We start from the raw sequence: 11514 nt of genomic DNA, 5'->3' as shown, positions 1-11514 counted from the left end.
ACTGTAACACCCTGATATACCCCACATCCCTCACTGTAACACCCTGATATACCCCACACCCCTCACTGTAACACCCTTATATACTCCACACCCCTCACTGTAACACCCTGATAAACCCCACACCCCTCACTGTAACACATGATATACCCCACACCCCTCACTGTAACACCCTGATATACCCCACAACCCTCACTGTAACACCCTGATATACCCCACACCCCTCACTGTAACACCCTGATATACTCCACACCCCTTACTGTAACACCCTGAAATATCCTGCACTCATCGTTTTCAGTTGGATGTATTAGAATGTAGGCAAAAGTGAGGCCTGCAGATGCTGGAAACCAGAGTTTAGATCAGAGGGGTACTGGAAAAGCACAGCAGGTCAGGCAGCATCCGAGGAGCAGGAAAATCGAAGTTCGTTCAAAGGCCTTCATCAGGACAAAAGCCTCTGTATCAGAATGTGTCAGAATGTGACTGTCTCTCTGCTCAGATAGTCTGTCACGGTTTATGTCACTTTCCCAGCCCCTTCCCTTGGTGTTGTTGTATTTTCTGACTGTGGTGCCTGAGATCCATTCTGAGGAAAGGCCGTCACTCTCCTTCCTGCTGCCAATGCCCGATCTTTGTCTCCTCACTCTGTCTCTGTCCTGTTTCCTCTATTGTCCATCATTGAGCAAACACCCCCCCCCCTTCTCTCTCCACCCGCCCCTCCCTGTAGTGTGTCATTGAGCCCAGTGTTGTCGGGATATGGGTGTTATCCCTGTGCTGTGCAGTAATCTGTACCCACTTCAGTTACAGAATACCAATCCTCAAACCGATTGCCTGACACTCAATCCACCTACACCATCACTACTTGCCGTATTATGCATCCCTTGGATGAGTTAACCACAGTGACACTGAGGTAAGAGAGTGTGGGGCGGTTGAAGAGGGGGGAGGGGAGGGGAATGTGTGCTGACCGTGTGGTGTATATATCTTTTCCAGCCCCACTTCAACACTTGGGAGAAATTGGGTAAACCTGCTTAAAAAGCAAAAATTACATTTCTGTAGCACCTTTCTCAATCTCCCAACATCCCAGTGCTTAACAGCCAATGAAGGACTCTTGAAAGGCAGTCACTTTCATAAATCAGGAGGCAGATTGGCCAATTTGTACAGAGCAAGATCCCACAATCAGTGATGTGATATTGACACCTAATGGTGTTTTTCTAAACTGCAGGGTTGGCATAGAGAGTCCTGGTGATAGATTATTGATGTAAGATATCACTTACTCCACTGTATTGTCAGTCAGAGCATTCAGATGCCCACCACAAAACGGCATTGCCCTCCTTCCCTTCATTCCAACTCTGATTTGTAACTTTTTTTATTGAATCTGGGGGTTGCTGGCTGGGCCCAGCATTTATTGCCTGTCCCTAGTTGCCCCCTTGAGATGGTGGGAGCTCGTTGCCTTCTTGAACCGCTGCAGTCCATGTACTGTGGATAGACCCACAATGCCCTTAGGGAGGGAAGTCCAGGATTCTTACCCAATGATACTGAAGGAACGGAGATATATTTCCAAGTCAGGATGGGGAGTGGCTGGGAGGGGAACTTGTAGGTGGCGGTGTTCTCTGAATTTTCTGCCCTTGTCCTTCCAGACGGAAGTGGTCATGGGTTTGGAAGGTGCTGCCTGAGGATCTTTGATGAATTTCTGCAGTGCATTTTGTAGATAGTACACACTGCTGCTACTGAGCGTCGGTGGTGGAGGGAGTAGATGTTTGTGGGTGTGGTGCCAATCAACAGGTGGTTTTGTCCTGGATTGTGTCAACTTTCTTGAGTGTTGTTGGAGCTGTCCCATCCAGGGCAAGTGGGGAGTATTCCATCACACTCCTGACTTGGGCCTTGTTGATGGTGGACAGGCTTTGGGGAGTCAAGCTTGCTTCTAACGTGTTCTTGTAGCCACTGTGTTTATATTGAGTTTCTTGTCAATGGTAATCCTGGGGATGTTGATAGTGGGGGGATTCAGTGATGGTAATGATTTGAGTACATGTGCCATAAAACCTCATTCTAATTCCAAATGTTGTAGTGTGATGGTTCGATTGTATTTTACTGGAGATGGTCATTGCCTGGCATTTGTGTGGAGCGAATGTTACTTGCAACTTTTCAGCCCAAGCCTGGGCCCTTCTCACATTGTCCAGAATGTGTTGTATTTGGACATGAACTGCCTCAGTTTCTGAGAAATTGTGAACGGAGCTGAATACCATTACCGAACAGCCCCCTCCTCCCCCCACCCCCACCCCCTGAGGAGAAACTGTGCAAGGTCCACACCCAGGTGGGAATGTTGCCTGATTGATGGAGGATTTGCTAACAGAATCTTGTCTTTGTCACACATACAGGCAGAAAAAACAATGGTACCAATACTTGCTGAAAGTTTAAGAAGTGTAAATACCTGAAAGTAAGAGCTGTGTTTGATTCCCAGTGTCAAGTGCCTGCATCATACCTTAAACATCCACTCCTGCAGATCACCAATCTGTCCTGTAGATCACCTGCTGTTCCTGTAGATCACCAACCACTCCTGTAGATCACCAGCCCCTCCTGTAGTTCACGAACCCCTCCTGTAGATCACCAGCCCCTCCTGTAGAGCACCAACCCCTCCTGTAGATCACTTGCTGCTCCTGTAGATCACCAACCCCTCCTGTAGATCACCAACCCCTCCTGTAGATCGCCAGCCCCTCCTGTAGATCACCAACACCTCCTGTAGATCACCAACCCCTCCTGTAGATCACCAACCCCTCCTGTAGATCACCAGCCCCTCCTGGAGATCACCAGCCCCTCCTGTGGATCACCTGCTGTTCCTTTAGATCACCAACCCCTCCTGTAGATCACCTGCTGTTCCTTTAGATCACCAACCCCTCCTATAGATCACCAGCCCTTCCTGTGGATCACCTGCTGTTCCTGTAGATCACCAACCCCTCCTGTAGATCACCAGCCCCTCCTGTAGAGAGAAGGGAGCAGCACCGATGATATTGCCAATATACCAGTGAAAGAGTTGTGGGTGGGGGCTGGAGCAGGACTGGAACAAGGAATGTTCCACATACCCCACAAAGAGACGGGCTTAACTTGGGACCCATGCAAGGGTCTGTGTCATTGGGGAGAGAGCCCGAAATAGGATGAGAAGATTCACCAGGCTGTTGTCTGGACTGGAGCAACACAGATATGGAGTAGTCCAGATAGACTGGTATCCTGAGGGTCAGAGAAAGTTGAGGGACACCTGATTGATGTGTACGCAGTTCTGAGGGGTAGAGACAGGGTAGATAGGGAGAAACCTTTCCCGTTAGTAGAGTAGTCAATAACTAGGGGTCACAGTCTAAGGAGAAGGAGGGTGAGAAGGGATTTGAGAAAAGATTTTTTCTCCTGGAGATTGGGGGTATCTGGAACAGACTGTCTGAAACAGTGGTAAAGGTAGCAGTCCTCAAGATATTTAAGAACTCTTTAGATCATCACCTGAAATGCCCTAGTACACAAGGCTACAGGCTCCAAGGGTACAGGCCAAATGGTGGAAATCGTGTTTAGAAAAATTGAATTTTGATAACCAGCACAGATACGATGGGCTGAAGGGCCTTTATTGTGTTGTGTAAAGTCTGTGTGTTGACATTGGCTGTTTGTGAACTGTGTGGGTTTGTATTAGCCACTGCATCTCCCAATGACTTCATTAGGAATAAAGACAATGAAAAAACTGGATCACACCTCCCCCATTTTCCAGGGCATCCCTGAGAGTTTCACAGCCAACAAAATACCGTCTGAAGTACAGGTGCCAGTAAATTGTAGGGTTTGATTGGACTAGCATCACTTAATTACTAGCTTGAAGACATCTTCCTGAATGCAGATTTTAAAGTGGATGGGAGCTTTCCAACTTAAAATGGTTCGTTTGAAAGATGTGCGATCACCAGGAAAGAATTATTGTGTTCCCAGCTGCCCCATCACAACAGCCGGTACAGCTTCCAAATGTTCTCTTCTCTGGTTTGTCCCCTGTTAATTCTGAAGGAGGAATTAGCTGAGAATAACTGAAAACAATGGGGTGAGGCTGAGGAAGGAGTGATATGGGGAATGATCACTTTGTTAAAAAAAAAAGTCAAATGTTCAGGATCTGTTTTCTGCAATCCCCCTGTTGTGTGATTTCAGTGTGTGATCTGTGCTGCTAGCCCTCACTATGTTGGAGGTGAGATTGCTGAAGCTTACCTTATTAATCAATAAGTAATAGGCTTGTAATTATTGAACACCTTGCCAATGGTGTCATCACATTGCCCGTGCACCATGTATTTTGGAATTTGCTTCCTGTGGGGCCAGCTCTGATGTGGCTAACTGCAGCGTCAGCTCATCAGGACAGCAGCAGCTTGGCTATGGAACGGCTTGTTTGTCATCTTCAAACCTGGGAAAGGTTTTGACACAATTAACAAGGAGAATGTTCCCACTTATGGGAGAGACCAAAACTAGAAACCATGGCCATTAGAGAGTAACTGATCAATCCAATGGGAATTCAGGGAAAGAACATCTTTGCGTGGGAGGAACTGAAGGAATAACATCAGTGCATTGACAGGAAACTGGATTAATAATGAGGGAGACAGGGAGAGAAGGATATAGTGGCTGGGTGAGATAAAGAGGGGTCGAGAGTATGTGGTGCTGGAAAAGCACAGCAGGTCAGGCAGCATCCGAGGAGCAGGAGAGTTGATGTTTTGGGCAGGAGCCCTTCATCAGGAAGTCAGGTAGTTCTCACTTTCTCCTCCCTGAGATAAAGAGTGGCCTGGAAGATACTGATGAGGTGCATACAAAGACCATCATAGACCAGGTGGGCTGAATGGCCTCCTACACTGCAATGCATTTTTTGTAAAGTTTATTCCACATCTTAATCCATTATTATTTCATAATGTTTGATATTCTCAGTCTTCAGTTTATGATATGCTATCGGAAGGATGTTGTGAAACTTGAAAGGGTTCAGAAAAGATTTACAAGGATGTTGCCAGGGTTGGAGGATTTGAGCTTCAGGGAGAGGCTGGATAGGCTGGGGCTGCTTTCCCTGGAGTGTCGGAGGCTGAGGGGTGACCTTATAGAGGTTTATAAAGTCATGAGGAACAGGGATAGGGTAAATAGCCAAGGTCTTTTCCCCAGGAGAGAAGAATCCAAAGGGCATAGGTTTAAGGTGAGAGAGGAAAGATTTAAAAGGGACGTAAGGGACAACTTTTTCACACAGAGAGTGGTGTGCATATGGACTCACCTGGTACAATTACAGCATTTAAAAGGCATCTAGATGGATGTATGAATAGGAAGGTTTAGTGGGTTATGGGCCAACTGCTGGCAAATGGGACTAGATTAGTTGAGGATATCTGGTCGGCATGGACAAGTTGGACCGTTCTGTGCTGTACATCCCTGAGTCTATATTAATGTTTTTGATAAGGCCTGTCATTCCCTGCAGCTAAATTCTGCTTGTGATTTCATTGCTGAATTTCACCAATGTTCATCATCTCCTTTGCTTAAGGTCACCCACTGGAATCTGTTCTGAGGAAAATGCAATGTGGATTTGAAACTGTGATTTTAAATCATTGATCTAATCAAGGGATTCAGTTGGAGGAATGATCAGGGTCTAAAATTGATGTAAACCTTTGGATTTACTTAATGGTAGGCAACCGCTGGGCTGGGTTCAGGTTTATTGGATGGGCAGAGTTGGGGAGTGGGAGATAGGGTTGGGGGATAGAAGGAGCAGAGTGTAAGGTGGGAGCTCACATTAAACTACTTTATGATTTGGAGATGCTGGTGTTGGACTGGGGTGTACAAAGTTAAAAATCACACAACACCAGGTTATAGTCCAATTATAACCTGGTGTTGTGTGATTTTTAACTTTAAACTACTTTATGCTGTAAGACTCAGCTTATAGAGTCATACCACATAAAGCAGACCCTTCGGTCCAACTAATCCACGCTGACCACGTTCCCAAACTTTGTCGCCTCTTGCTCAGCGTTTAATGAACAGTGACACTCATACCCCAAATATTCTGGCTAATATTTGATCAATACAGGAAGCACATTTTTAAACTTGGGGCACACTCAATGTGATGATTCCTTTGTCTATGTCATTCTCCCTTTAGCAGGTTGTCATGTTGTCCCATTGCTGCATTATTCGATGTCATTGTGAAATATATTACTGAGTGTTCCACCCTCCATTCTCTTCCAGTTTACATCACACCCCTACTCCCTCATGTGCCAGTGCTGGCAAGTTGAGGTCTATCTCATCTGACGGCAACTTGGCCAGACTGAGGCCCATATCTTCATGTGGGAATTTCGACAGATTTTGGCCAACTTCGTCACCTGGGAATTTCAACACATTGACAGCTACGCCAACCAGTAGAAACTCTAGTACATTCGGGACCAGTGTGTCGAACATGGACATGGAGGCACTGAGAGCAACTTGCTGCAGTCCACAGCGTAAACGTTACGTATCTGAGTCTGCCACTAACCTGAGAGAGCACACCATCACAATGAGCACCTCACTCGGGTTAGTGACATTGTTAAAGGAACACGGGATCTCTGCAGCCATGTATGACCTGATCTGTAATGTTGAAGACGGTGTAGTGGACAACACTGCCACTGTTCAGCAGCACTCCGACGGAACCCTGCCCAGCTTCCCAAGCTCTGAACCACCTCTGCTCTCCCTCTCAAAGCCCCCGTTCGACCTGAGTCATACCAGCCCACCTCAGAAACCCTTCCTCACCTCGAGTTTGGCCAGGTCAATGCTCAACAGGATGGTCAGTTCCGAGGACAGAAGGAGCCCGAGTGACACCAGGAACCAAAGAAACATCTTCAGCTTGAACCTGGTGGAGAAACTGAAGCGACTTGGTTTAGACAAAGTGGTGGCCAGAGGAATGGTCAACGCTGAGAGCAAAAGGTTGACACGCCTTACACGAAGGTTCAGCACATGAGAAACGGCAACAGCAGAGCTTCGTCAGGGTGGTGACGCTGGGAGTCCATTCTTAATGATCAGTGTGGATGGGTCCCTTTCTCCCCATGACCTCTCTCCTCTGCCCCATGACCCCTCACAAACCTCATTCTTCCCTTTCCCTACCTGCTCTGTGTTTAAAAACTGAACCTGGTCATTACACTCTGCAATACTTGCCATCGTCAGTGCAAGGTCCATTCCACCTTCTTTCAGTTTTTTGTGCACTACGCACACTGGTTTGGTTGATTCACAAGTAAGTTATCTGTTAAATGTTCAATAATAATCAATGACCGCATGTTTGAAAAGAGAGGGCTAATATGAAGTGAGTTGGTGTGAGCTGGCTGGTACAGTTGGCTGGTTGGTGTTATTGAGGGAGGGTAGGGTGATGGTCTTTCAATATTCAGTATCTGGGTATCTCCACTCCCAGACTGATCAATAGCATGCTTCCTGAACAAATCTGCTGTACTTTACTTATTGCCATCCTTTGTGAAATCTCCACAGGATATAAATTCTATGGATGTTATTCCCCAGTAATAATGATGTAATCACAGAGCTCAGACTGCCTTGAGAATGCTGGAGATTGCACTTTAACCTCACTTGATGTCTTGAGCCATTGCCTGCAGCTTCTCTGTGTCAGTGTTTGACCGTGAATGAAGTCCTGAACACTCCCATCAGTAACTGTCATAACCAGAGCTTTACTTGAAGTCCAATCTCTGCGGAACATCTTCTGACCACTCCTTGGTTTTCTGGCTTGTAGGAAAGTTGATAGTTCTGTGGAAGGGGAAAATGTCCAAGCTTTGGAATAACATGCACTTGTAAGTTCTGAGTCCGTCAACAGTCTGTAAAACGCTGAGTTGTCCCAGTGGAACTTGCTGTATGGTTCCCATGAAAGATCAGTACAGGCAGAACATAACTGAACAACTTGGCACTTACACCAGGACGATGAACAATGACCTACAACAAATGTTATTTTTGACTGTAACTTTCAGGGTAATTCTGTTAGTTTTATTATTTCCTTAAAGATCAGCAAATTTTGATTTTTGGAGAATTCCTTCGACTTTTGTTGAATGTTTGACCTTTGCATTCTGTGGTGACATTTAAATTCAGTGTTAACAACAAAGTAAAATTGAAGGGGTATAATAGAATTTCTAAAATTTACAAATCAAAATTCCTTTGTGTTTATAACCCTCTGTCAACATTGAGAAAAATCTTCCTATCAAAGCAAGATGAATGCCTGGATAATTCAACAAAGTTACAGTGAAGCTCGGGGAGTTTTCCGAACACAGTTGTAAAAGGTGCCTTGTTCTGTAATCCTGAACCCAGTTTTGGCAAAATCCTTCAAATTTTGTTTTCAAATGTTCGATTAGCACCATTACCTTTAGCACCCAGCCTCCATTACATTTCGGGAGAGAGTTCCAGATCTTCCAGTCCAGACTTCGTGTGAAAAGGTGCTTTCTGATATCACCCTGAACTTGAATCATTGTCGATTCATGAACCATTTCAGAGAAGCAATACTGCTTTAGTGATGTAGTTAAACTTTAATGCTAAAGCAGTGAATGTCTGGAACATTAGAACCTTCAGTGGATTTTCACATGTTAATTTTCCAGAGCCCTAATCTGTTTCCTGTTTGGATCATTCTGGAATCTTTGAGCCTCCCATAATTGAACGTCTGAGCGAAATAACACTGAACCTCCTTCTGAATAAATTTGGACACGTGCAGATCATTCTGAAATGTAGCTGCCCTCACTGCCAGCTTCTGCCCATTTATCAACTGCCCTTAGCAGTGACGTATTTCACATTTTGTTCTCAATTTCTGCCCCGTGGGCAGCCCTGGTCCTTAACCACTGACTTATTCTTAAGATTCTGTCACCAATCATTCCCCTCTCTCCCATCCCCAAACAGGAATGCAATGTTGAGACTGAACAGTCTGTGTTTGATGCATCTTGCTTGTTTATTTGCAGTTTTAGTGCAAAGTTATACTGTATTTTAGGAAGTAAGATGAGCATAAACCTGACCCAGTTGGAGTATTGTAGCTGAGTGAAATTTTTAAGGTAATGTGATGATACTTTGGAAATTGCCGTGATACTGCATCGCAGGAATGCAGCCAATGGGCAGACCTTAGGTCTTATGTGTCAGGTGGAAAAGTCAAAGGTAAAGTTTAATCCTGTAAAGATTTGTAATTTTTTAAAATTAAGAGTAGTAATAAAGAAGCAGATATTGAAGGTAAATGAGTTTGAGTAACTGGTGTAAATGGTTCCTGACTGTCCCTCCTCTGTTTTCTCAACTTCCTATCGACTCTCAAAGGTCTCTCCAACTCCCCTACTCACAAACATCCTGCCATCTCATTGCCCCCAATTCCTCAGGGGTTCATTTTACATTAATATCACTTCATGACACATGGGGAATGTGGGGAGCATCTTGTGTCCAGAGAGATTGAACATATCAGTGACTGAGCTCCTACTGCTCTCGGTCCCTATCTCTATCAGTAAGACTCACAATTTGTTGTCACATGTGAGATTTTTAGGGACTATCATTTAAAGTGGAACCTGATGACACTGAGGTATCCATCAGTTGATTAGTTTTTGTAATCATACTTGTGCCATCACTGTAACGATCCAGTTTCATCTCTATAACACCACAGTCTCAGCTGTTCCACTGCTGAAACCTTCACTCATGCCTTTGTCACCTCCAGATTCGATTGTCCCAATACACCTTCACCCTCCAAAGACCAGCTGCTCACGCTGTAACTCAGAGCAAGTCCTGTCCCCCATTACCTTCACTTCACTTGCTGACCAACACTAGCTGCTAAACTTTAAAATTCTCATCCATTTTCCCAAACCCCTTCACTGCCTTGAGCTGCCTAACTCTGTAATCTCCTCCAGCCCGACAACCCTTGCAGATATCTCAGCTCCTGTAGTTCTGGCCCTCTTGTTCATTCCCATTAGAATCAGTCCTCTATAGGTGGCTGTGTTTTCAGGTGTCTGGGAACCAAACTCTGGAACTTCCTCCCTCAATGTATGAGCCTCTCAAACTCTAGTTCCTCATTTAAGACACACTTTAAAATGCACCTTGATCTGGGATGGCATCCTGAGTGGCTTGGTGACCTTTGTTTTATAATTCTCTTATGAACTTTACATTTACATACTGCCTTTAAGGTAGATTGATGTTGTTGTAATAATAAGTTTAAGAACCACCTCAGGGGGTTGTCAGTCCCAGGGTTGTCGTAGATTCTGAACCATCTGGCAATTTCCTGGGTTAAAGTTAGGTCTAAACTTTCCCTTATTCCCGGCTGCTCCTTTCTGCCTTCCCATTAACTGGAGAATTTCCAGTAGCGCACAGATGGAAAGTGCTGGGGAACCTCAGCAGGTCTGGCAGCAGCTGTGAACGGAGCAGTAAAGTTCAAGAAAGTCATTGGACTTGAAACGTTAACTTTCTTTCTCCACAGATGCTGCCAGCTCTGCTGAGCTTCTCCAGCACGTTCTCCCTTCTCTAAGATTTTCAGCAACTGGAGAATTTTTCAGTTCCATAGAAGACAGCCGTCAGTTAACACACACAAACCACAGCAGAGGTTACCAGATAGCAATAGGCAGCAGGAAAGCTTTGGATGACGTGTTCCTCCTAAGTAATGGTTACTGGAATCAATCATGGTACCCGTAATGCCAGCATACAGCATCAGACATCTCACCATAGGCTTTCATTGTTCTGGCTATTCAGTATTTTTACAAGTTGCGCTGGCAAGGTAGGTTTTAATAGCATTGCTGTTAGAAGGTCTTCCTACCCAGGTCTGTCTGATACTTGCTCAGGTAGGGGTTTTGGTATCTCTGCAGGCTTCCAAGACAGCACTGAAGCTGCAAAAGAAATCACTTGGACATTTGGACACCAAGGTTACAGTGGAACACAGACGTTGAACCTACACATCTTTCTAATTGATATGTTCAGAGATATTACACACCTCTGGAGCAAAGGAGGCTTGAAACTCAACCTCCCAGCTCAGATGTAGAGACATTACCATTTGCCACAAGAGCCCTGGCATCAGGCCTACACATACACACGTTATAATCCAAAGCCTTGTCCACCAGCCCAGCCAAATGACTTCGTTTACTTAAACATAATCAAAGAACCAACCTCTCACCACCCCCCACTTACCCAGATTGGTCTATCCCAAAGGCAGAGCATGTCCAATCACAGATCAGAATAAGTCCAGATAGAGTCAACATTCAGCCAATAAGAGAGGACTACCCATTAGGATGCAGAGTGCTGTCTGTGACCTCATCCTAGGTGTAAATAATGTATTCTTTAATCACTCAGTCACCTGCAGTAAGGTGAGCCATAGTCGGGTCATTTTATAAATATTTATTTGCAGAATACAGGTAATTTGAGAACTTGATTTTTGATCTTCCAAAGCCTCATGTGTTTAGATGAGAATGAAAAGCCACCCCCCCCCCCCCCACCTCCCCAATGCACATAAACCCAGGACTTGCATTTTCAAAGAGACAGAGGCACTAACACCTCCCTTCACACACAGGCACTCCTATATAGACACACACATACACATGC

At 45.1% G+C, this 11514-nt stretch overlaps 1 protein-coding gene across 2 annotated transcripts in view; it reads left to right on the top strand.

The window, feature by feature from the left end:
• LOC122546669 (trafficking kinesin-binding protein 1-like) overlaps window positions 1–9179 on the top strand; it is an 86760-nt gene extending 77581 nt beyond the window's left edge. For both annotated transcript variants that reach the window (XM_087977710.1, XM_087977709.1), the window contains 2 exons: window positions 793–901; window positions 6196–9179. In XM_087977710.1, the coding sequence (XP_087833836.1) occupies window positions 793–901; window positions 6196–6940 (854 nt within the window). In that variant the 3' untranslated portion in view covers window positions 6941–9179. The remainder of the gene's footprint in view (window positions 1–792; window positions 902–6195) is intronic.
• The last annotated feature ends 2335 nt before the right edge of the window (window positions 9180–11514 follow it).

This window comes from Chiloscyllium plagiosum, unplaced genomic scaffold, assembly GCF_037043375.1.
Source record: "Chiloscyllium plagiosum isolate Xiang-an unplaced genomic scaffold, Cpla_swu_hap1 HiC_scaffold_32, whole genome shotgun sequence".
Lineage (NCBI taxonomy): Eukaryota > Metazoa > Chordata > Chondrichthyes > Orectolobiformes > Hemiscylliidae > Chiloscyllium > Chiloscyllium plagiosum.
This window is presented reverse-complemented; position numbering and strand designations above follow the sequence as displayed.